Source organism: Myotis yumanensis, unplaced genomic scaffold (assembly GCF_028538775.1).
Source record: "Myotis yumanensis isolate MYYU_CA2020_CCGP unplaced genomic scaffold, mMyoYum1.0.hap1 SCAF_8, whole genome shotgun sequence".
Taxonomy (NCBI): Eukaryota; Metazoa; Chordata; class Mammalia; order Chiroptera; family Vespertilionidae; genus Myotis; species Myotis yumanensis.
Window position 1 is genome coordinate 39,635,192 of NW_027223759.1, and position 21,267 is coordinate 39,656,458.

Consider the following 21,267-nt stretch of genomic DNA (forward strand, 5'->3'; position numbering starts at 1 on the left):
CTTTTTGGAGAATTTTGCTTTTCAATTTTCATTTGGTTTAGTTGATGTTAAATGTCATCTAAACTGATCTGTTTCTTCATCTAAACTTCTTACTAACAAATTATCATACATCCATTGTTCTCATATTTGCTGTAAAAGGATTAACTATAGATTAATGTTTGTTAAAGTAAGATGATGGGTGAGGGTAAGATGATGTTTAGTTTCATTTGATACAGAATTAGGAATTTAAAGGCTTCTTTGAAAACTCAATTTATAATAGCAACTGCAAGTTATAGTTGTCCCTGTGCATCCAGGGGCATTGGTTCCAGGACCCCCACAGATAGGAAAATTCACGGATGCTCAGATCCTTTATATAAAGTGGTGTTGTATTTGCATATAACCTAAGCACATCCTCCTGTATGCTTTAAAGCATCTCTATATTATAATACCTAATACAATGTAAATGGTAGGTAAATAGTTGTTATACTCTATTATTTAGGGAATAATAACCAGAAAAAAAGTCTATACATGTTCAGTACGGATGCAACTGTCGTAGATCTTACTCCATAGCACAAATCAGCAGCAATGTAAGATATTTTTTTGTGTGAATATTTTCATGTTAAACTCTGCATCTTACACTTGTTCTCTATTTTTTCTGAACCTCTCAAAAAATGACAAATGCTTTTCCATTTACAGAGCACTTCATGAAAACCAATGAGTGAGGGCACTAAAATACGTTTTTCATCCCTAATAAATCACCATAATTTTCACTACATAGTCACGTAAGCAACTACATCACTTTTCTGAATATTTTCAATCCATGGTTGGTGAATCCATGGATGCAGAACCCACAGATAATGGAGAGCCAACTGTGTTTCGAACTAATAGATTAGATTATTTTATGCATATATATACATAGATTAATCTAATCCATCTAGAAATTTTTGTACACCTAGAAATTTTAAAGTCAAGAAAACCTACAGAAACTCTCCCCTTACATCTTAGAGAAAACATTCACCAGACAAAAATTCCCTCTACCCTCATATCTATAAATTTATCTGTTTCACTATTCATTCTCCTCCCAAAGGATGACAGCCCTGCTCTTATCAAAGCCGATCCTTCCATGTACCCTCATGTCTCCGCATTCCATCAACTCCCGTTTTCTACTCTGATCCCTGTCCCTCATTTATTTGCTTAAATATCTCCTATTTTAAAAAATGTAAAGAATCACACACCTTCCTCTTCAACTCTTTCTTTGTCTTCTAGCTCTAGAGCACTCCTTCCTGAAAGTGAAGTCATTTGAAGATCTAATCTACACTCATTTTACTGTCTCACTTTCTCCAATTTACTTTTCAACCGTCTGCAGTCTGGGTTCTCTTACCATTTCACTAAATCTGCTCTTATTGATGTCTCCAATGAGTTTTTAATTACCATCTATAATAATAAAAGCATAATATGCTAATTAGACCAGACGTCCTTCCGGACAACCGGGATCAAGGCAGCCACTGCGGCTGCAAAGGCCTGCTCTTGCATGAATTTTGTGCTTCGGGCCTCTAGTCTATAATAAATGCTTGATCTTGCTCAAAATGCAGGAATACTTTTAGTCCTGACCTTGCTTACCCACTCTGAATAGCCTTAGACACAGCTGAATTTTTCTTTCTTCTTGAAACTCCCAGACAACCTTGTCTTCTTTGAAAACACCCTGTTGGTACTCCTCCTGGCACTCTGTTTCTTCTCAGTTTTCACTGTTTCTTTGTCCTCCTGCTCATGTCACTGCTTCCAGGGTTTGTTCTGGAGCCAGATTTCCTCTCAGTCTGTGTTTTCCCTGGACAGTCTCACTACTTGAACGACCTTCTTTAATATCATGATTGAGTGGTTATTGCTCTGACACAAACCACTCTCCTGTGCTTTAGACCCATAATTCCACTTGCCTGCTGAGGATCTCCACCTGGATGCCCCATACACTCGTCAAACCAATGTGTCCAGGTTGGAATCATTCTCCCCCGCCCAAATTGCTCCTCTCCTTTAATTTCCTGTCTAGGTTAAAGTTACCAGTGGCTACAAAACTTCGGGTGTATTCTAAAATTTTTACTCTTCCTCATCCCTACAGCCTCATCAAATGTCAACGTTTTGCTCTTTTGGTATCCTAAACATTTCTTTGTTCAAGATTTCTGTTCTCTATCTGTGGTTGTACACAGAGTAATGTTTGTAAAGTGCACTTCTAATTATACAATTACCTTATATAAAATCTTTCTCTCTCTCTCTAAGTGACTTCCTGCTTTCTCAGATGAAGTTCTAGCTCCTTGGAATTGTGTAGGAGGTCATAACCCAGTCCTGCATAGTCTCATCTCCTGTAACTTTCCCCAAAATCACATGGTTGTTTTCATTTCCTAAATACCTCATGCTGTTTCATGCGTACGTGACTCATTTTCTGCCTACTGGATTCCCTCCTTCTTTTAAGGTGCTTACCCTTGCAATCCTTTTTAGATTTCTAAGACAAGTTAATCACTTGTTCCTCCATACTCCCATGAATCCTTTACATGGCTCTACACTAACATTTATCACATTGTTTATGTAAACATCCAACTCCTCAAATGGGCCCATCTTAATACAAGAGACCACGTCTTGATTTTCAAGCACATTACTCAATTCCTGACAATGTGTTGAATACATGTATGTCATCATCTTCATCTTTAAAGTGTCTTACATTGTAATGTAACTTCAGATTTTAGAAATAATTAGCATCACTTTCCTTCAGTCCTTTGTAGAATTTTACTTTAACCAAGTTGCATTTTAACAGCTTGCTGTGTGATTTTTGAAGGCATCTTTATAAAAATTGCCTTGTGACAATGACATCTGTATTGTTATTAAGCCTTCTTTTAGAACATCAACTGTAGTGGAGCCCAGGGTCTCCTAGTTAACTAGTTATTGGTATTTGGTATTGCAATGAGACTTCTCCTTCCCACCTAAAGTACATAAAATTGCATGGGAATGAAGGGACTGGATCAGAGCTGACTTAGGTCAAGTCACCTTAAAAGTTTAGGCTGTATATTATCCAGACCTTAGTAAATTTAAAAATACACTGTGTTGTGTTTCTCTGTACCCAGAGAGCTTTAGCGTTTTTTTTTCTTCTTAAGAATATAGGTAGAGTTTTTGTGTTTCTTTTATTCAAAATTACTTATTACTCTGAGTAATGTAACACAATGAAAAGTGTTACTTTTTTTATTTCCTTGAACATCATCTTCTAAATTAGTATTTGAGAAACTGCATTTTTATCTTTGAAGCTAGTTTAATGATAATTGGCAATGGAGATTTCTTTGGGTTTTAGTGTGCTACTGAATTTATGCTTTGCTTCAATACTCTGCAGAATCCATGCTATTCTCATGAGGGTTGATGATTCAGTATCATTCAGGTATTTCGAGGTTTTGATGTGATATACATATAGTTATCCTTAAAGTTCTTATAAATTAATACAAAATAGTTGCAATCTCCATAATGTTGGATTAGGTATTTTAGTATGCTGTAATATGTGTGTGCTATAATAGTTATCAACAATACCAAAATGTTCTAAATTTATGTTTGGGTTTATTAGATGTGAAGACATGGTAGATGTGCGAAGGTTAAAGATGCTTCAAATGGTGCAGTTGTTTAAATGTGAAGAAGATGCTGCCCAGGTAAGGATCAATTGGCACATTATTTAGTTGGTTTTTTTTTCTTAGAAGATTGATTTCATCCAATTATAGACAACTTTTTTATGGTCCTAAGAAGGTAACATGAGGTCAGATTCTAGTTAAAACTGTTGAAATAATAAAGTTTTGTATTCCCAGTTATCTTACTTGGTCTCATTTGATTTACCTTCTTAATGAAATCCTCTGTTGAGCTAGAAATTGGGACTAGGTATTATTTATTATTCATCTGTTATCAGTTGTATCCCAGGATAAAGGCTGGTTAACACACTGCTTTTTAACTACAAGAGGGTTTTTCAACTAGGTAAACAATTTGCTATCTTTTTGTATTTAGCATCAGAGTACATCATCTCAGCTTGGCGTAGAGGAAATTTGTGATTTTAAATGGTAACATAAAATCATAATATAAAGAGATTTCATTAAGATCTATATGTATGTAATCTATTACAAATCATGTGATAATTTTAAAAGAGTGCTTCCCTTTAATAGGCATTGTCTTTAGATTTTTAAAAATATTGAGTAGGAGGCAAGGTCATTAATTCATGTAGTTTGTCATTGAATGATCTAAGCTATTAGGAACTTAGGTTATAACTAATAGATTAATCAATCACATGATATGATTTTTCTTATAAATATGATATTTTGATATAATAAGTAAAGACTTATGAATCCAGCTTCACTGTTCTTTCTTTTCATTTAGGCAGTAGAATGGCTAAGTGAACTTCTGGATGCTCTGCTTAAGACCCACATCAGATTGGGCGATGATGCCCAGGAAACGAAAGTTTTACTGGAAAAGCATAGAAAATTTGTTGATGTCGCACAGGTGCAGAACTGGTTATCTTCCTTTCCTACAAGCTCAGTGTTTGAATAGCTTTCTGCATGATTATAATGTAACTTAACCCTCCAAGTCCCAGAAGGTTAGTTATGTTATTCCAGAAATATCACAGAACTAAGAACATGTCAGCTGGTGCATCCAAACTTGTGAGGGTTTATGTTTCCCTGAATACAGGTTCTGTATGCCTTCTGTGATTTATGTTATATATTATAGGATTTTTTGGGCAATCCAACTCTTCCTTCATGAAAGTTAATACAAAATATATGTTAATGCTGTATCTCGCCAGCATTAACATTACAACACAGATTTTTTTGTTGTTGTCAAATGTGTCTTAATTAATTTCCCTAATAATTGAATTTACCGTGTAACAGTTGTGGTTTCCTCTGTGGAATACAAAGTGCCTGTTTTTACCCACTTGTCTCGATTAAAGACTGAACAGACATTCTTTTTGGCCTGTGCAATTGAGCCGACTGAGATGGGAAAACAGAATAAGAAAGAAACTTACTGAAAATGAACTAAAAGTATTGCTTCCCCTGCATTATTTATGCATGCCGATAATTTGTAGTAAGTGCCAGTGGAGTCATTCAGTACTGATTTCCAGGATTGTCACTTAATGGCAATCACAGTCCTCCTGCATGCTTTCCCATCCCTCTTTTCAGAATTCTTTTATGATAATTCCATGTTTACTTTTTTTTTAGAGCACTTATGACTATGGAAGACAGTTGCTACAGGCCACCGTTGTGTTGTGCCAATCTTTGCGCTGCACTTCTCGGTCATCTGGGGATACACTTCCTCGACTGAACAGAGTATGGAAGCAATTTACGATAGCATCTGAAGAGAGAGTACATAGGCTGGAAATGGCTATTGCATTCCACTCAAATACCGAAAAGGTTTGCTTTTTTAAAAATGTGGTCACAATAGTATTTATTGTGTATGTTTAAAATATGTTAATCTTAATGTAATATGTGCTTAGTCTGGTTTTAAAAAAATTGATATTCTGTTATTTAAAGTTTGTTTAGATATATTATCTCAGAGAGTTGAAATCAAATTCTCTTAGTAATTGGTAACAGTGGTGGAATATCATGGTTGGAGAAATTCAAAACCATTCAGTGGTTTTCTGTCCACAGTGTTACTCTTCTCACTGTACCTACTTCCCATAATGTGCTGTCCATTCTTTAGGAGGTCATGACTCCCATCTCATTCATATGCCAAGAAAGGAAACTTTGCTTTGGTACCTCCTATAAATTATCATAAATTATTCAAAAGGGTACTTTTTAATTTTTTAATGTTTAGAGTCTGTCCAACTAAAATGAGAATAAGGATAAAAATTACAACTTTTTTAGAAAAACATTTTTATTGATTTCAGAGAGGAAGAGAAAAGAGAGAGAGAGAGAGAGAGAGAGAAACATTAGTGATGAGAGAGAATCATTGATCAGCTGCCTCATGCACACCCCCCACTGGGGACCAAGCCTGCAACCCAGGAATGTGCTCTTACTGGGAATGGAACCGTGACCTCCTGGTTCATAGATCGAAGCTCAACCACTTAGCCACACTGGCCAGGCAGAACATATTTTTATGTGTCATCTTTTAAAAAGTAATTCTAGAATTTATTATTTACTGAATTATTTAGTCTCAGAAACCAGAAATGAATATGCAGTGTTATTGGGCAGGTTTTCATAGAACTTTTTTCTTAACTCGGCACAGTGAAAATGTGTATCACCTGAGCTTTGCATTTCCATTCTGAAGAGGAACTTGATTATGTAGTTAGCTTTTTTTTTATCTCTTACAATGAAAGTTTATATATAGGGGATGTTTAGTACAATTTAAAGTAGGAGAAATCAAAGTTTTAAATGCGATAGCCTTGTCTGTCGAACAAAAGAAATGTTTCCAGAAACCTCAGGAACTAAGCAGTTTCTGTCTGTGTTATGAAGTACATTTGTTGGGAGATGTTCATAGTAAACTCTTTCTGACCTGGTCACTGAACTCCACACACAGGGCAGTGTTTTAGGGGCCTAATGATAATGAATGAAAGTATGCCAAATGGCTTAACTTGCTTATCTACTGATTATTTTAATGAAAACTTTTTATTCGAGTATAATATTAACATAATATACAGATCATAAATCATTAATTTTAACAAGATGAGCACACCTGTCCAATCAGTGCACTGTTCAAACAACAGAATGCTACCAGCACCTCAGAGGCTCCCCACTTCTTTCTAGCCACGCTGCTTTTGCTGCCCCTCCCCCTCTCCAAGGTGACCACTGGCCCTATTCTAACACCACTGAAAACTTTTTAGGATGCTGTTTTTAAAGGAATCAGCAAAGGCATTTTAAAATCTAGACCACTTTAAGAAGTCGTATAAGAATATATATATATTCATATTAAATAACCAACTGTTTATTTTTCATTGGCTATAATAGAAAATTAACATTTCTACTTCTACTTCATGGCCTTTATCATACTTATAATAAACTTGATTTAAGGTTATTTTGCTGTGCAAACCTATGGTGAAACCTTTTCCTTTTGACTGTGTTCTGTTTTATACCAGTAAGTGTAAATATAATAACTATAAGCAAATTGTACAGTATGATTGGAAAAATATTTAAATTAAGTCTAGAATTTTAGACTATAAATACGTTCTTTATGAGCTACAATGAAATAAACATAATTGGATTAAGTGAAGTATGTTGCAAAAATAAGTACTTTTTCTTTTTCCTTCCTCAAATTTTTCGAGGTTTTTTTTGGAGTTAGATTTAAACGGTAATAGTTAAGGAGAAACAAATAATATCTTTACAAGGGCTGTAGAATTTCCCTATATTTGAATTATAACCATAGCAGCTTACATCAGTTAACTCAGCAGATCAGTTTTTAAAATAACTATAAATGGTGTAATTAGGCCATCAAATCAGTTATGTGCTTGTACTTGGAGTATATGTTGTTTTGCATTTATATAATTTTTCATTTTTGAAGTCTGTAAAATCTGGAGGTCAAAATCTATATCTCATTTACATCCCAAGTACTAAGCAAACATATAATAAGTGTTCAATAAATTGTTACTTATTGAATGAAATAATACTTCTTAAGTACAAATAGTTTTCTAGTATTCCCCCCCCCCCCCAGGAATCACTATTGATCTTTTTCATATTCCAGTTATGTTAGTAGGGATTATGTATCTCATTTTGTTTGAATTTTTTGAGGCAGTTTTGTCAAAAATAGATACATTTTTTACAATGGTGTACATGAAGATGCTAAAATAAAACAAAATATAAACACCTTCAATCTGCTAAATTTGTTTGAGATTTATTTCCTTTTTCTCTCTTGATGTTGTCCTTTTATTTGTTGCAGATTTTGCAAGACTGTCCAGAAGAGCCTGAAGCTATTAATGATGAGGAGCAATTTGATGAAATTGAAGCAGTTGGGAAATCACTTTTGGATAGATTAACTGTTCCTGTAGTTTATCCTGATGGGTATGGTGCATGTTCTTATAATTTTACTAGAGGCCCGGTGCACGAAATTCCTGCACTCACTAGGGGTGGGCTCAGCCCGGATTGCAAGAGGGCACAGGTCAAGCTGAGGGACCCCACCGGTGCATGATCATAGCCGGGGAGGGATACAGGAGGTTGGCCAGTCGAGGAGGGACCGCAGGAGGGCTCCAGGGCATGTCCAGCCTGTCTTGCTCAGTCCCGATCAGCCGGACCCCATCAGCAAGCTAACCTACCAGTCCAGTGTCTGCTCCCTGGTGATCAGTGCACGTCATAGTGAGCGGTTGAGCGACCTTAGCATATCATTAGCATATTACGCTTTGATTGGTTGAATAGACTACCGGACACTTAGCATATTAGGCTTTTATTATATAAGATCTTTTAATCTGTAAGGTCTTTTTATCAGTGAATTCATTAAGAGGAAAACCTGTTTGTTTTAAAAGCCAAGTCAATTAGCTTTGGTCCACATTTTCAATTCCTACAATAAACTGGTTTAAAATGAAACGAAATCTGAACTCGGCTCTTAGCAGCAGTAGCACTTGATACTTGCTGCCATCAAATGTGTTGCTTCTTCACAGCTTGTTATAGAAGAAGGATCATTGACTAGGTTGACATCCTGGGTTCTAGCCTTGACTATGATGATAGGGACTAGGGTGACCTTGAGCATCATTCAGGGAAGGGGGAGGGACTAATGTTTAGTGATCTCAGTATATGCCCAGCACCTAGTTAAACACTTCACCTTCATTACTTTGGCCAAACAGTGCCAGGCTAGTGTGATTCTTTCTGATTTACAGATGAAGAAACTGAGGCTCGAAAAAATGGAATAAGGTGTTCAGGATTTCACAGCTTCTAAGTGGAATTAGGATGCAAAATCAGATCTTTCTGGCTCTAAACCCATTCTCTTTTCACTGTGCTGTGTGCAGTACCTGATTCCATGTTTCTTTTCATTTCAAACAGTCGATGATAAAGATATGAAATAATCTCATGCAAATAAATGGGCCAGTAAATGAATCAGAAAGAGTTTTACCCTGAGCATTTAGACCTTCTCAGTGAAGATGATTTAGAGGTAATCGAGAGGATATTTCATTCAAACGATAGGGAAACCAGACCATTGAATACATCTATCCTTATATTTTAGTATAGTACAATGGTTAGGATTGTGGATTCTAACCAGTTGTCTTGGATTTAAATATCAGAACCACCACTTGTTGCTGTGATACTTTGGTCTAGCCACTTAACCTTTCCTGTACCTCAATTTTTTCATCTAGAAATAGGATTCATACCTCCTCAGATTATAGGTGCAGGGGAATCATATGAGGTAAATGTATATAAACTACTTAAAACAAATCTGACACATAGTGCAACTATTGATGTGTCATGCATATCAAATGCTTATTTGGAATTGATATTGAAAAGATATATTTTATTCTCTTGAACGAATATTATTCATAGTCTAATATAGAGATAATTACTAGTCGTACCTAAACTTGAACAGAGCCTATAGTCATGTTATACATCTGCAATGTATACAAGAGAATAAATCTTAAAATTGTAAGTTGAGCTAGTGACAGTATTAGTGTGCTGCTTCTGGTTGTTCCAGGCCAGAACACCCAGCCCTCCCCAACCCCTATGATTGCATTTCACAGCCAATTGTTTGCCAGTCTCCCTTCTACTCAGGTCAGCCTGGAAATATCTTTCCCTGGTGTTTTTTGCTTGAGCTTCTCCTCCTGTTCTACAAATAGTTTGTGTTTCATTTCCTCATCCTTTTAAGATAAAATAAGTTAATTCTGTATTATTCAAATTTGATAACCACACCTTTAATAATTGGAATTTTTATTCCATTTCATACAGTAATTTGTGTCATATAAAATCTGTTTGATGGTAAAATTATTCAGATTTATCTTTTGTAACATTCTCTTGGGAAAATATTTTAAAAATGTTTTTTCTGGAGTCATTGCTTAAAGACCCAGGTTCAGATCTTAGTTTTTCCACTGTGTGATCTTAGTTAAGCCACTTAATTTTCTACACTTCCCTTTTCTGATCTAAAAAATGAAGAGCTTAAACAGATAATTTTCAAGAATTGTTCTACCTCTAAAAGATTATGTGACTCTGAAAACAGAGTCTTTGCAGGTAGGATAAAATTAAATGATTTTTCTATGTCCCAAATGATACCTTAACATTAAATGGATATTTATTTGGTAAATATATTAGAAGTGAGTGTAAATAGTCCTTAGCACTGAAGTACACAAACTTTGGATGTGTGTGTGCTATGGACCCCATATTGAAAAACAAAAATATCAGTGTTTCATTGATATTTGCATAGCTTGGTTACATTATTGCGATTATCCTAAGTACACTTAATATGACATTTATACCACTAATATATTTGTCTTGACATTTTTTAATATATTTTATGCCGTTTAAAAAATGTTCCTCCTACTGAATTACTACTCAAAGATAAACAGTATGATCTACAAATGAACTAATGGCTTATCACAGAGGTAATTTTTATGCTAATTATTTGCTTCCTTTTGTATTTGCTGTGGTCAGTGGATCTGTATTAATGTGAATGGGGTTTTTCTCTTTGTTTTGATTTTTAGAACTGAACAGTATTTTGGGAGTCCAAGTGACATGGCTTCTACTGCAGAACACATCAGAGACAGGATGAAACTAGTTAGTCTCAAAAGACAGCAGCTGAGACATCCTGAAATGATGACCACAGAGAGCTAATGGCAAGCAGCTTCCCACAGATCTGCGTTCACAATAATCCTGCATGTCATCGGCATACTGCAGCATTAGCCACAATACATTAAGATACATTTCACAGCCAAGATAAGCCTCATTTCTTTCCATTACACATTTCTCTCTACATGTTAACACCTTGCAACTACCAAGGCATAATTATTTCACATGCTTTGAGACCATAGACTCCAAGTATCTTAAAAGAAGGAACTATAAACATTGCACTGAAAACCTGCTTTAAAGCTTTACCTGACCTGTCAGTTTGTAGATGAACAACTGGTAATAAGCTTTGAGTGGTGCTAATACGAGTTTAGGAATTCTCTATATAAAAATAATTGCCCTTCCTCCCCAGGTGATGTAGTAAATTTAGACTATAGTAAAATGGTTATTAGTAAACAGTGGTGTCCTCAAAATTTTACTTTTTTTTAATTTTTCTTCAAAATTGATTATTTTTATTGTGTCAGTATGAAGAAAACATTCAGATCTTTGATATATCATAGTCATTGAAAGACATTTTCCTATTTGTAATGATAATGTATTAAAAGTTGTTTGTGCTTAATAAAAGGCTTCTTTTAAACATCGTATTTAATTTGGTGGTTATATTCTATTTCCAAACATGAGTGCCTTATTAAAAAGGGCATTCTTAGGATTGTGAGGATGGTTTAATACTTGTTTTTTCAAGTTGGTTGCATGTGTTTTAGCCTGAAGATTCATATGTAAGCATGTGTATATAATAAATAAGCATGTTTTATCATGAAAAATTAATTGTAAAGAACAGTTTAGGTCTTTAAGAACTTACAAGTAGTGGGAATACTGTTTCTAATTTTTCTCTATTTCAACTTGAAAAAATGTTATTCAAATTATTAACTACCCTGCAGATACTTTGTTTTGGAGGAGGAGGCTGGGGAAGAAGGCATACACTATTACTTAAGTGTAATCCTTTATATCAAAGTTATCTTTCTGGAACTAAAGTAGCAGTTGTTAAGTTTAAATTCTTATGCTAGGCTAGAAGCAAAATTCTGAAGTCTAATGAAAAACTGCAGCTCTTTTAGATATAAGATTTATAAAATGCTAGTGCTTTTAAGTTTATATGGTAAATGCATATAATTTAATTTTTGTTGAAGAAAATGTTTTTTGAAAAAGATTAAAAATAATTTTTTAGTGCATAACATAAAATTATGCAAACAATTGTATGCTGTTTCCTTTTTGTCTTCAAAATGCTCATGTATCCTCCAGTGTAAAAAGTTCTCTCTGAGCCTGCTGGTTTCTCTAGCCTTTTTCACACTGCCAGACTTCTTGGAGAGATCCTTATCCATTACCCCACATCCTCACTGCTCAGTGCTCGGCACCCTGCAGTCTGCTTTACACAGCACTGCACTGAAACTGTTCTCAATGGGCCCCCAATTAGTGAATTAAATGATTTTTTTTCAGCCTGCATTTTTATCTTCCTCTGTCTGCAACATTTACACCATCGAGCATCCTTTCCTGGACAGTGCCCCCACATACACCTTGAAGATAGTATCCTCTGCCATAACTGTGAATGCAGTCACATCACTCTTACCAGTATTTGAAATATATTTACAAATGTGCTCTCTCAGGTTCTGTCTTCAGAATGCTTCATAATCTCATCCCTCGGGTTTCTATTTTATCTCAATGTCCTGTTATACATCTGGCCCAAAATTCTAGATCTTTCACCTACTTACTTGACATTTTGCCCTAGATGAAGTTAGTTATAATATTTTTTACCTTTCTCTTCTTGGAGCAATTTTGGTTAAAGGTGCCACCTTTTTTTCTAGTCAGACATGCCAGAAGATCTGGGGGCAACATTCGAATGCCCCCTCTTGTCTTGTGCCGTCACTGCTTCTGAGAATACCCAGGAAGTTCTTTCTATATTTGATGATCCTCTCAGTCTTTTAGGGCTTGACTTCTATGAGCATAAACTTTTGTGATTCTTCACTGTAGTCTTCATGATGGTGCTAACCACATGCTACAATTGTTACATCTACTTGCGACATTATAAGCTCTTTTGAGAGAAGGAATCTTGCTCATGCATAATAGTTGCTCAGTTTCCCTGAATGTAAATATTTTTTATAGGCATTAGTAATAATCCCTCATGTTGTAGTTTGAGGTTTGTCTCAAACATATTTTCTAACATTAGGACTGAGTTGTGAGTGGATCTATTCATAAGGAAGTCATTTGGTATTTTAGATATGTTGATATTAGCTAATTTAGATATACGGTTACACCTAATATCTATTTCTTCTGAATTTTGGAGTAGTTTGAATGTTTTTATTAAGACTGCTAGAAAAGGACTGGATTGTAAGTAATGAGACTTTCACTTCTACCATCAACTCACCTGCTTATCAAATGAGTTAATTTTTATATGCCTTAAGCTATCCTGACTACAACAAAAGTAAAGTAAGGCAGTATCTAGAAATGTTATTTGTAATTTGAGTATTTTAGATGAAGCTGAATGCGCTTGTAACATAATAAATATTGTTGCTCTTCATTTGTAAATTTGCTGCTTTCTATATGTCAATCTGTATATACACATACCGTTATGAATGAAAACCCAACAATGCCCTAATGTGATTTTTTTCATAGTTCATTTAGGGTACATGTGAAGGAAGTAACTGCAGTCTTTGAAATCGCAAGCTTTTTGTATGTAATAAATTAGCATTGGCTGGCAAATGGAGAAAGAACCATCATTTCTAATTGGTATATGCCACAACTTTCCATTACTTTAGCCCATCTCAGGGACTTCTTGAAGTGTTAATTGGGCTAGTTTTAGTTTGGTTTGGTTTGATTTGGGGGATTTGTTTTTCCTTCTTACCATGTATTTATTTGCTCCTGTGTAAATTCAGTATTGGTAGTTTGGGCATTTATTTACACATGTCTAGCTTAGCAGTGCTGTAATGCAAAGATGATTAATTTCATCTCAGATAAAACTGGTTTTGTTCCCAGGCCTCATTGTTGATGACTTTATTCTGCTAGGGTGACATTGGTGACACAGGATGACACTGTTCAGCCTACCAGCTAGGATGTTGATTTTAGGTCTAGGATTCATTGCTGTGGAGAAGACTGGATACATCTCTCACTTTATAGGCATTTAAATTGGCCAGTGTTTCCAGGTATTACCTAGGATTAATGTGTTTGTTGTTTGTCTCATCATCTGATCAGTTGACGTATGGTGTGCTATTTAGTTTGTTATTTAGTTAGTGGCATACTGCTTAATATGAACATGACAATTTTATGGTAGTGCTGAGCAAACCATACTTTCTGATAGAAGCCCATTGTAACCAATGGCATGATTGTGAGATTAGCCGAACCTATCTCACTATACAGTCTACTTTTGGAGAAAATTCAGAGTTCTTGACTACATTTTAGTAAGTTCCTTGCCAGAGAGATTGGATAGGTATTACTATGTACTATGGTTGTTAAACTCCTCCATATCTTGAACCTATTAAAAATGGTACAACCCTAGCCAGTTTTTTCAGTGGGTAGAGTGTTGGCCATCGAACAGAAGGGTCTCAGGTTCAATTCCGGGGCAAAGGGCATATACGGTTGCAGGCTGGATCCCTGGCTCCGGAGGCAACCAATCGATGTGTCTCTCTCACATCAATATTTTTCTTTTCTCTCTATCCCTCTCCTCCCACTCTCTAGACATCAGTGGAAAAATATCCTCAGGTGAGGATTAAAAACAAAAAACGGTACAGGAAATTAACATCAGTAAATATCATCAATGACAATATTAACATGATTGGGATACCTTTGTTTAAACCAGTGGTTCTCAACCTTCTGTCCCTTTAAATACAGTTCCTCATGTTTGACCCAACCATAAAATTATTTTCATTGCTACTTCATAACTGTAATGTTGCTACTGTTATGAATCGTAATATAAATATCTGATATGCAGGATGGTCTTAGGCGACCCCTGTGAAAGGGTTGTTCCACCCCCAAAGGGGTCGTGACCCACAGGTTGGGAACCGCTGGCTTAAACCCTGCCCCAAAGGGAAAATTCTCTAGGATTAAAAAGGTGGGCTAAAACATAGCTGAATACAGTTAACCTAATTAACAAGCTTATCAGTGTTAACTTTCAGTTCTAAAAATAAAAAGCTTCAGTTGGGAGTGGAAGTACTCTTCTGTAGGGTAACCAATACCTTGATAAGGCAAAATGAAGTACAGATTTAACATGACATTATTTGACTTCAGTATGTGCTACTGGAAAGTAGTTTTTGCTAATAAGTATAAATGATGGCAAGATCATAAACGCTAAGTAATAGAGTGAATATAATGCAAAGAATTGAGTTTGACTACTTGACTTAAAAATCTAGCTTTGCCATTTACTGACCTTGGTAAAAACCACTAAACTTCTTCCCTGTATCTGTAAATTAGAGACATCATATCAAATAATATCAAGAGTGAAATGCAATCATGTTTAAAAAATATTTTGAAAGCTAAAATGTTATCCAAAATGGAAATTATTATTAGTATAATCATCTTTTCAGAATGGAAAATAGGGCATTCTTTAATTCTGCTTTTGGCTCAGATGACAAGCATGGGGTCATGTGGAAATAGCACATTGTTTATGCTCACTTCCCTAAGCTCTATTTCCCTGACATTCAGAATCGCTTACTGAAAATACTAAGGGTGGATGAGCTCATGGTTAAATAACAAGACTTTTAAATCTGACAGATTAACTCTCTATGGCAGTGTGGTAGAGCAGCAAGAAGCAAGAAAAGTGAAGAGTATCACCTGCTTTGAGGTTGACAGGACATGACACAATTCCATTAATAAATAAGTAAAGGAAAATCCTACTTGGAGTGGATCCTACTGACCCAGCACCAATCTATAGAAACAACCAGAGCACAGACCTGTTAATATATTTATATTTATGAAGTATCCCAATAATGAGGTAGAAAACATGACTTGAGACCACCCTTAGTTCTGTTAGGGGTAGAGAAGAGAAAGCTTGATAAGCTTTAGCAGTGATAAGAATAGAAAAAGGCTGTAACAGAGATTGATAGAACTAAGGATCCTCTGTGAGAGCACAATAGGGGAATGATTAAGAATGAAGAAAGTTCACAGATACGATACTGTAACATGACTAATACTACATAATGAAGATGAGTTTTGTTAGAGGACTCTTATGGAGCAGTACATATGATACCTGTATATAATGATACAGGAATTTTTAGCAAATAACTAAAAATAGTTACCAACTTCGAGGTAAGAATAGTGTTGTTAGTGGATTTTTAGTCAGGCCTGTGAAAAACTATTTCTGAAAAAAGGCTATTGAAGTCTGAATCCATTCTTAGTGAATCTGAAAGAGGCACCTTAGAAGTATTTACAAGTAAAATGCCATCTCTCTAGGGTGTCCCCCAATTGTCCCTCAGAGAGACAGGAGGATGATTTGGATGTCCTTTCACTCAGAACATAGAGGCCTGTTCACCAAGACCAAGCCTCACATCATGTTTTGGGTCTACATGTCTTTTCTGATAATTACCCTGGTTCTTTTTTAGTTCAGAAATCATGGTAAAAACAATTTCTAAGCTTGACTTTTCTCTTGAGAATGTTTCTTCATCTTAGTTCTTATGTTAGTCTACACAGTGAACAAATTTGCTTAGAATGTATGAAAATTTATATATATATTGTTTTTGAACCAGCATAGATTTGAGAACTCATTACTCACCTCACATTCTGGAATGTCCTTTCACAAGCTGTTAAGTTTCTAAATTGACACTGATTGGAAGAATTTGATGGTTATATTAACATGGGATCAATAATGAAAATTTTCAGCAGCATTTTTTGGTAAGCTTGTACCCTGGATTTTTTCCCCAACAGTTTATTATAAAAAATTTTCAAATATAAAATAGTTAAAATTTTATAGTGTACTCACCATTCAGATGCTAGTTCGCATTAATTATGCTTGTATTGTCACATATCTGTCCATCCAATTCATCAGATCGCCTTTTGATGCATTATAAATTTCAGACATCTATACACTTCATACTACTTCCACATACCACATCATTATTCAACATTTGCTTATGCTTTCTTATGTAAAATTAGGACACGACGAAATGCATAAATTTTAAGTGTGCATCCACTGAGTTTTGGCAAATCTAATATAGTGCTATCAAAATATAAAGCGTTATCAGAAAAGTAATACATGGCCCTTTCCACCCCACTCCTTAAAGGCACCACTGTTCTTTTTCTATCACAAACCAAATTTGTTCTAGATCTTTGTGTAAATAGAATCACACAGCATGTACTCTTTCTAGAAGTACCATGTTTCAGAGATTTATCCATGTTGTTTGGTGTATTGGTAGTTCATTTCAGTTTTATTGCTGAGTAGTATTCCATTGTATGACTACAGAGCAGTTTATCCATTTTCCTGATTATGAATACCAGGGCTGTCTCCAATAGTGGCAGCTACAAATAAAGCTGCTATGACATTGTTAACATAAGTCTAATGTGAACACAAGCTTTCATTTCTCTTGGGTGCATACCTAGGATTAGAATTTCTGTGTCATTGGGTAGTTTAAAAAGAAATGGCCATACCTTTCCCCAATGTGGTTGTACTGTGTGTTGGATTTTCACTATATTTTTGGATGTGTAGAAAGATGTAAACTTTTTTTTATGATCCATATTTGAAATACTAGAAGTTGTTTTCAGATAGAATTGACATTGTTCCTGGTTTTGCAATTAGTGTTTTTGAGGGAAGCAAAGACCTGTCTGCCCAAAACAGTCCCCAAGGGGTTTGTGTACCTGAAATTTTAGCATCAGTTTCACTCTTTGAAAGATTAAAGCATTTACCCAAGTATGGTGATACGTTAGCTAGAAGAAACAGTACTGATTTGTTTATGCTACTAACTTTTGCCACCCATCTTCAGTAGGTAAAATAAAATTGATAATTGAACCGAAAAGATTATTTCTGTTTAATGGGAGCAGAGTGGGTAATAAAAAAACATATATTGTCAATCCCAGGTACAGCAATGTGAGAGAGAACCATCTAGACCCCCAAATGGCAGTCAAAAAACCCGAAAACTGGCTGGGAAGAATTCTACCTCACCGTTGTGCATAGGGGATAGCTATGTTTTTGCAGGGCGTTTTAGCATTTACAAATCCTATTTTAGCGTTGTCTTTTTATTCTGTACCACCCAGCTACAGTTATTTCACACCCTAGTGATTTATCCATTGTGTTTTACCCTCTCCTGTTCTATTACATAAAACAGTTACTTGTATATGCCTATAAAATCATAATATTTATGTTTCCAATGCTCATGTTCAAAGATATTTATGTATGGTTCATCCAGTCTTTCCTATTCAACTTTTAAGGGCTGGGATATTTTGCCTCTACTGTAAATCCTTATAATGTTCTATACATTGTAAATGCAATAAAATGTTAAAATTATAGTTAATGGCAGCAGATTTTTATATGTATTTATTTGATAGTGTTATCACTTTGGATAATAAGTTTGTTTTCTGTTAATAAAGATTGTTCATAAAGTCTAGGGAGAATTAAGTCATACTGGTTTCTTTAACATAACCTAATGAATTCCGCATCTATTCACATTACTTTTTTGTAAAACTAAATTTTTACCAACATTTTCTCAAATCTCTGATTAAAACTAAAATGTAACTCCTTTATTTTGAGATAATCTGGAGTCTTAGAAGACAGAGGTTAAATACCCTCTCTTTTATGTTCTTTTTGTTTCCAACAACCTCCATCAGGCTTGGCACAGAAATCCAGGGCTTTCACTAAGTCCTACATTGTCAGAAATTATTAGTTTCTCAATTAATGGGTAGTGGGTAAATTTTGTTTGTTCTTACCAAAAAGTTCATTTTTAAGACCTAGAAAGTCAACGTGTATTTGGGGCTGGGAAAGCATATTAGAACAAAACTATCTATGTTTAAAATAACAGAATTAGTCATATTATGCTGTAAATAATAGCAGCTCCAGAATGGCTACAATGAATTTAGAATTTCCAGAATTTGGAAATTAGCAAGCCTTATACCTTTAAGGGGGTTTTTCCTTAAGGGCTATAAGCATAATGATCAGAGAAGAGAGAGTAGACAAGACTACAAGTTTGCGTTTTGAGGGCCCACATTCCAAATGTAAAATATTTCATCTTGTAAAGACTCCCCATCTAGAAGGGGTCATACTTCAACTCGCTGTCAGCACAGATGGTGTGCTTCCTGACAGAGGAGAGCAGGAGGAAACAGAGAGGCACAGAAAGACACTTCTACCTTGCAATTCTCCATGAGTTGGTCTGACTGTTTTCATCTACAAAATTTGCAAATCCAAAAGTAGTTAGGAGATGTAATTCTGAGGACTGGTTTTAAATAAAATATTATTTATATCCTGAATGTACATTCTGAACCAAAGAGCTCCCTTCTAGTTCCTTGATCTCTAGGTTTTTTGTTTGTTTTTTAAAGAAATGAGTTTGATTCTATCCTTGGGTTTGATTGAAATGTCCCTTTGCTTCCACCATGTTACCCAAGCCTAATCAGTCTGTGAATGCCAATGGTGAGGGAGTATCACATTGCAGTAGTAACTCAAATTTGTTTAACCATATTACTTGTTTATATGTTCTGCCACCTGTTTGACCTGGCCTGTTTGGCCCCACTTAGCCAAATCTATCTGTGATCTGTGGTGATTGATGATATAGCCAAATTAACCTCCCATTCTGTCCATGTACCTACCAACTGTGGTGGGCAAATGTGATTCCAAAAGTAGGAAGAAGAATCTCTTGACTTGAACAATTAATGAGTCAAAGAAGTCAAAGGGAAAAAAAAAAAAAAAAATACCGTAAAACTAATGACAATGGAAACACAACATACCAAAATCTATAGGATGCTTCAAGAGCAGTTTTAAAAATATATTTTTTTTATTGATTTCAGAGAGGGGAGAGGGATAGAGATAATGATGAGAAAGAATCATTGATTGGCTGCCTCCTGCAAGCCCCCTACTTGGGATTGAGCCCACAACCCAGCCATGAGCCCTAACTGGGAATCAAACTGTGACCTGGATGAGCTCAACCACTGAACCACACCAACTGAGCTGCAAAAGCAGTTTTAAGAGAGACATTTATAGTGATAAATTCCTACCGGTAGATTAAGAAAAATGATCTCAAGCTAATTTTATACCTCAAGGAACTAGAAAAAGGCAAACAAACTATGCCAAAGTTAAGAAAAGAAAGGAAATAGTGAAGATCAGAGCAGAAATAAATGAGAGACCAGAAAAAAAATAGAAAAGGTCAATAAAACAGGGTTTTTCTCAAAAAGATAAAACAGACAAACCTTTAGCTTGATTAAGAAAAAAATACAGGCTTAAAATCAGAAATGAAAGAGGATACATTACAACTGATACCACAGAAGCAGAAAGGATTATAAAGACCATTATGAACAATTACATGCCAACAAACTGGATAATCTAGAATCTTACCTAATAATAGACAAACATGTAAATTAACTGTCCCTCCACTACGCTCACCAGCCAATCAGGAGAGTATGCAAATTAACCCAACAAAGATGGCAATTAATTTGCATACGTAGGGGCGAAGTGGTGGAGCGAAGATGGAAGGCTCCGTCTGGAGCCACGAGGACTGAAGGCTCCATCCGGAGCCACGAGGACTTAAAACTCCGGCCGGAGAGAAGGCCTGGGTCCCAGGTGCCGGCAGCCAGGGGAAGGGAAGGCCTATTGCACGAATCTCTTCGTACAACAGGCCTCTAGTAAATAGATAAATGCCTAGAGACAACCTACCAAGACTGAATGATGAAGAAATAGAAAATTCAAACAGTTCAATAACAAGGAGACTGAATCAGTAATCAAAAACCTCCCAACAAGGAAAAATACAGGACCAGATGTTGTCACTGGTAAATACTGCTAAACATTTAAGAAGAATTAATACCAATCCTTCTCAAACTCTTCCAAAAAATTAAAGAGGAGAGAGCATTTCCAAATTCATTTTACAAGGCTAGCATTACTTTGATAGCACAGCCAGATAAGAACACTGTAAGAAAAGAAACTTACAGATCAATATCTTTGATGAATATAGAGGCAAAAATTCTCAACAAAATGTTAGCAAACCAAATTCAATAACACATTAAAAGGCTCATACATCATAATCAAGCAGGATTTATCTCTCGGATGCAAGGATGGTTCAACACATGCAAATCAATAAATGAGATACACCATATACACCATATTAAAAGAGTTATAGGTAAAATCATGATCATCTTAACAGGTGCAGAAAAGTTATTTAACAAAATATAACATTCGTTCATGATAAAAACTCAACAAATTTAGTGCAGAAGGAACACACCTCAACACAATAAAGGCCATATATGATAAGCCCACAGCTAACATCATATCGATGGTGAAAGATTTAAAGCTCTTCCTCTAAGTCTTAGATCAGGAACATGACAAGGATGTCTACCAGTACTCAAATCACTCTTACTCAACATCATACTGGAAGTCCTAACCAGAGCAATCACTTTCTTCATTCTTTCAAGATGAAGAAATAAAAGGTAT

General features: G+C 35.4%; 1 protein-coding gene across 1 annotated transcript in view; it reads left to right on the plus strand.

Annotated features, from left to right (window-relative positions):
- The window catches only part of SESTD1 (SEC14 and spectrin domain containing 1), a 104,051-nt gene extending 85,905 nt beyond the window's left edge, over positions 1 to 18,146 (plus strand). Inside the window, exons 14-18 of the mRNA XM_070422657.1 lie at positions 3,572 to 3,653; positions 4,366 to 4,488; positions 5,199 to 5,390; positions 7,849 to 7,970; positions 10,586 to 18,146. Coding sequence (XP_070278758.1) covers positions 3,572 to 3,653; positions 4,366 to 4,488; positions 5,199 to 5,390; positions 7,849 to 7,970; positions 10,586 to 10,715 — 649 coding nt within the window. The 3' untranslated portion in view covers positions 10,716 to 18,146. The remainder of the gene's footprint in view (positions 1 to 3,571; positions 3,654 to 4,365; positions 4,489 to 5,198; positions 5,391 to 7,848; positions 7,971 to 10,585) is intronic.
- The last annotated feature ends 3,121 nt before the right edge of the window (positions 18,147 to 21,267 follow it).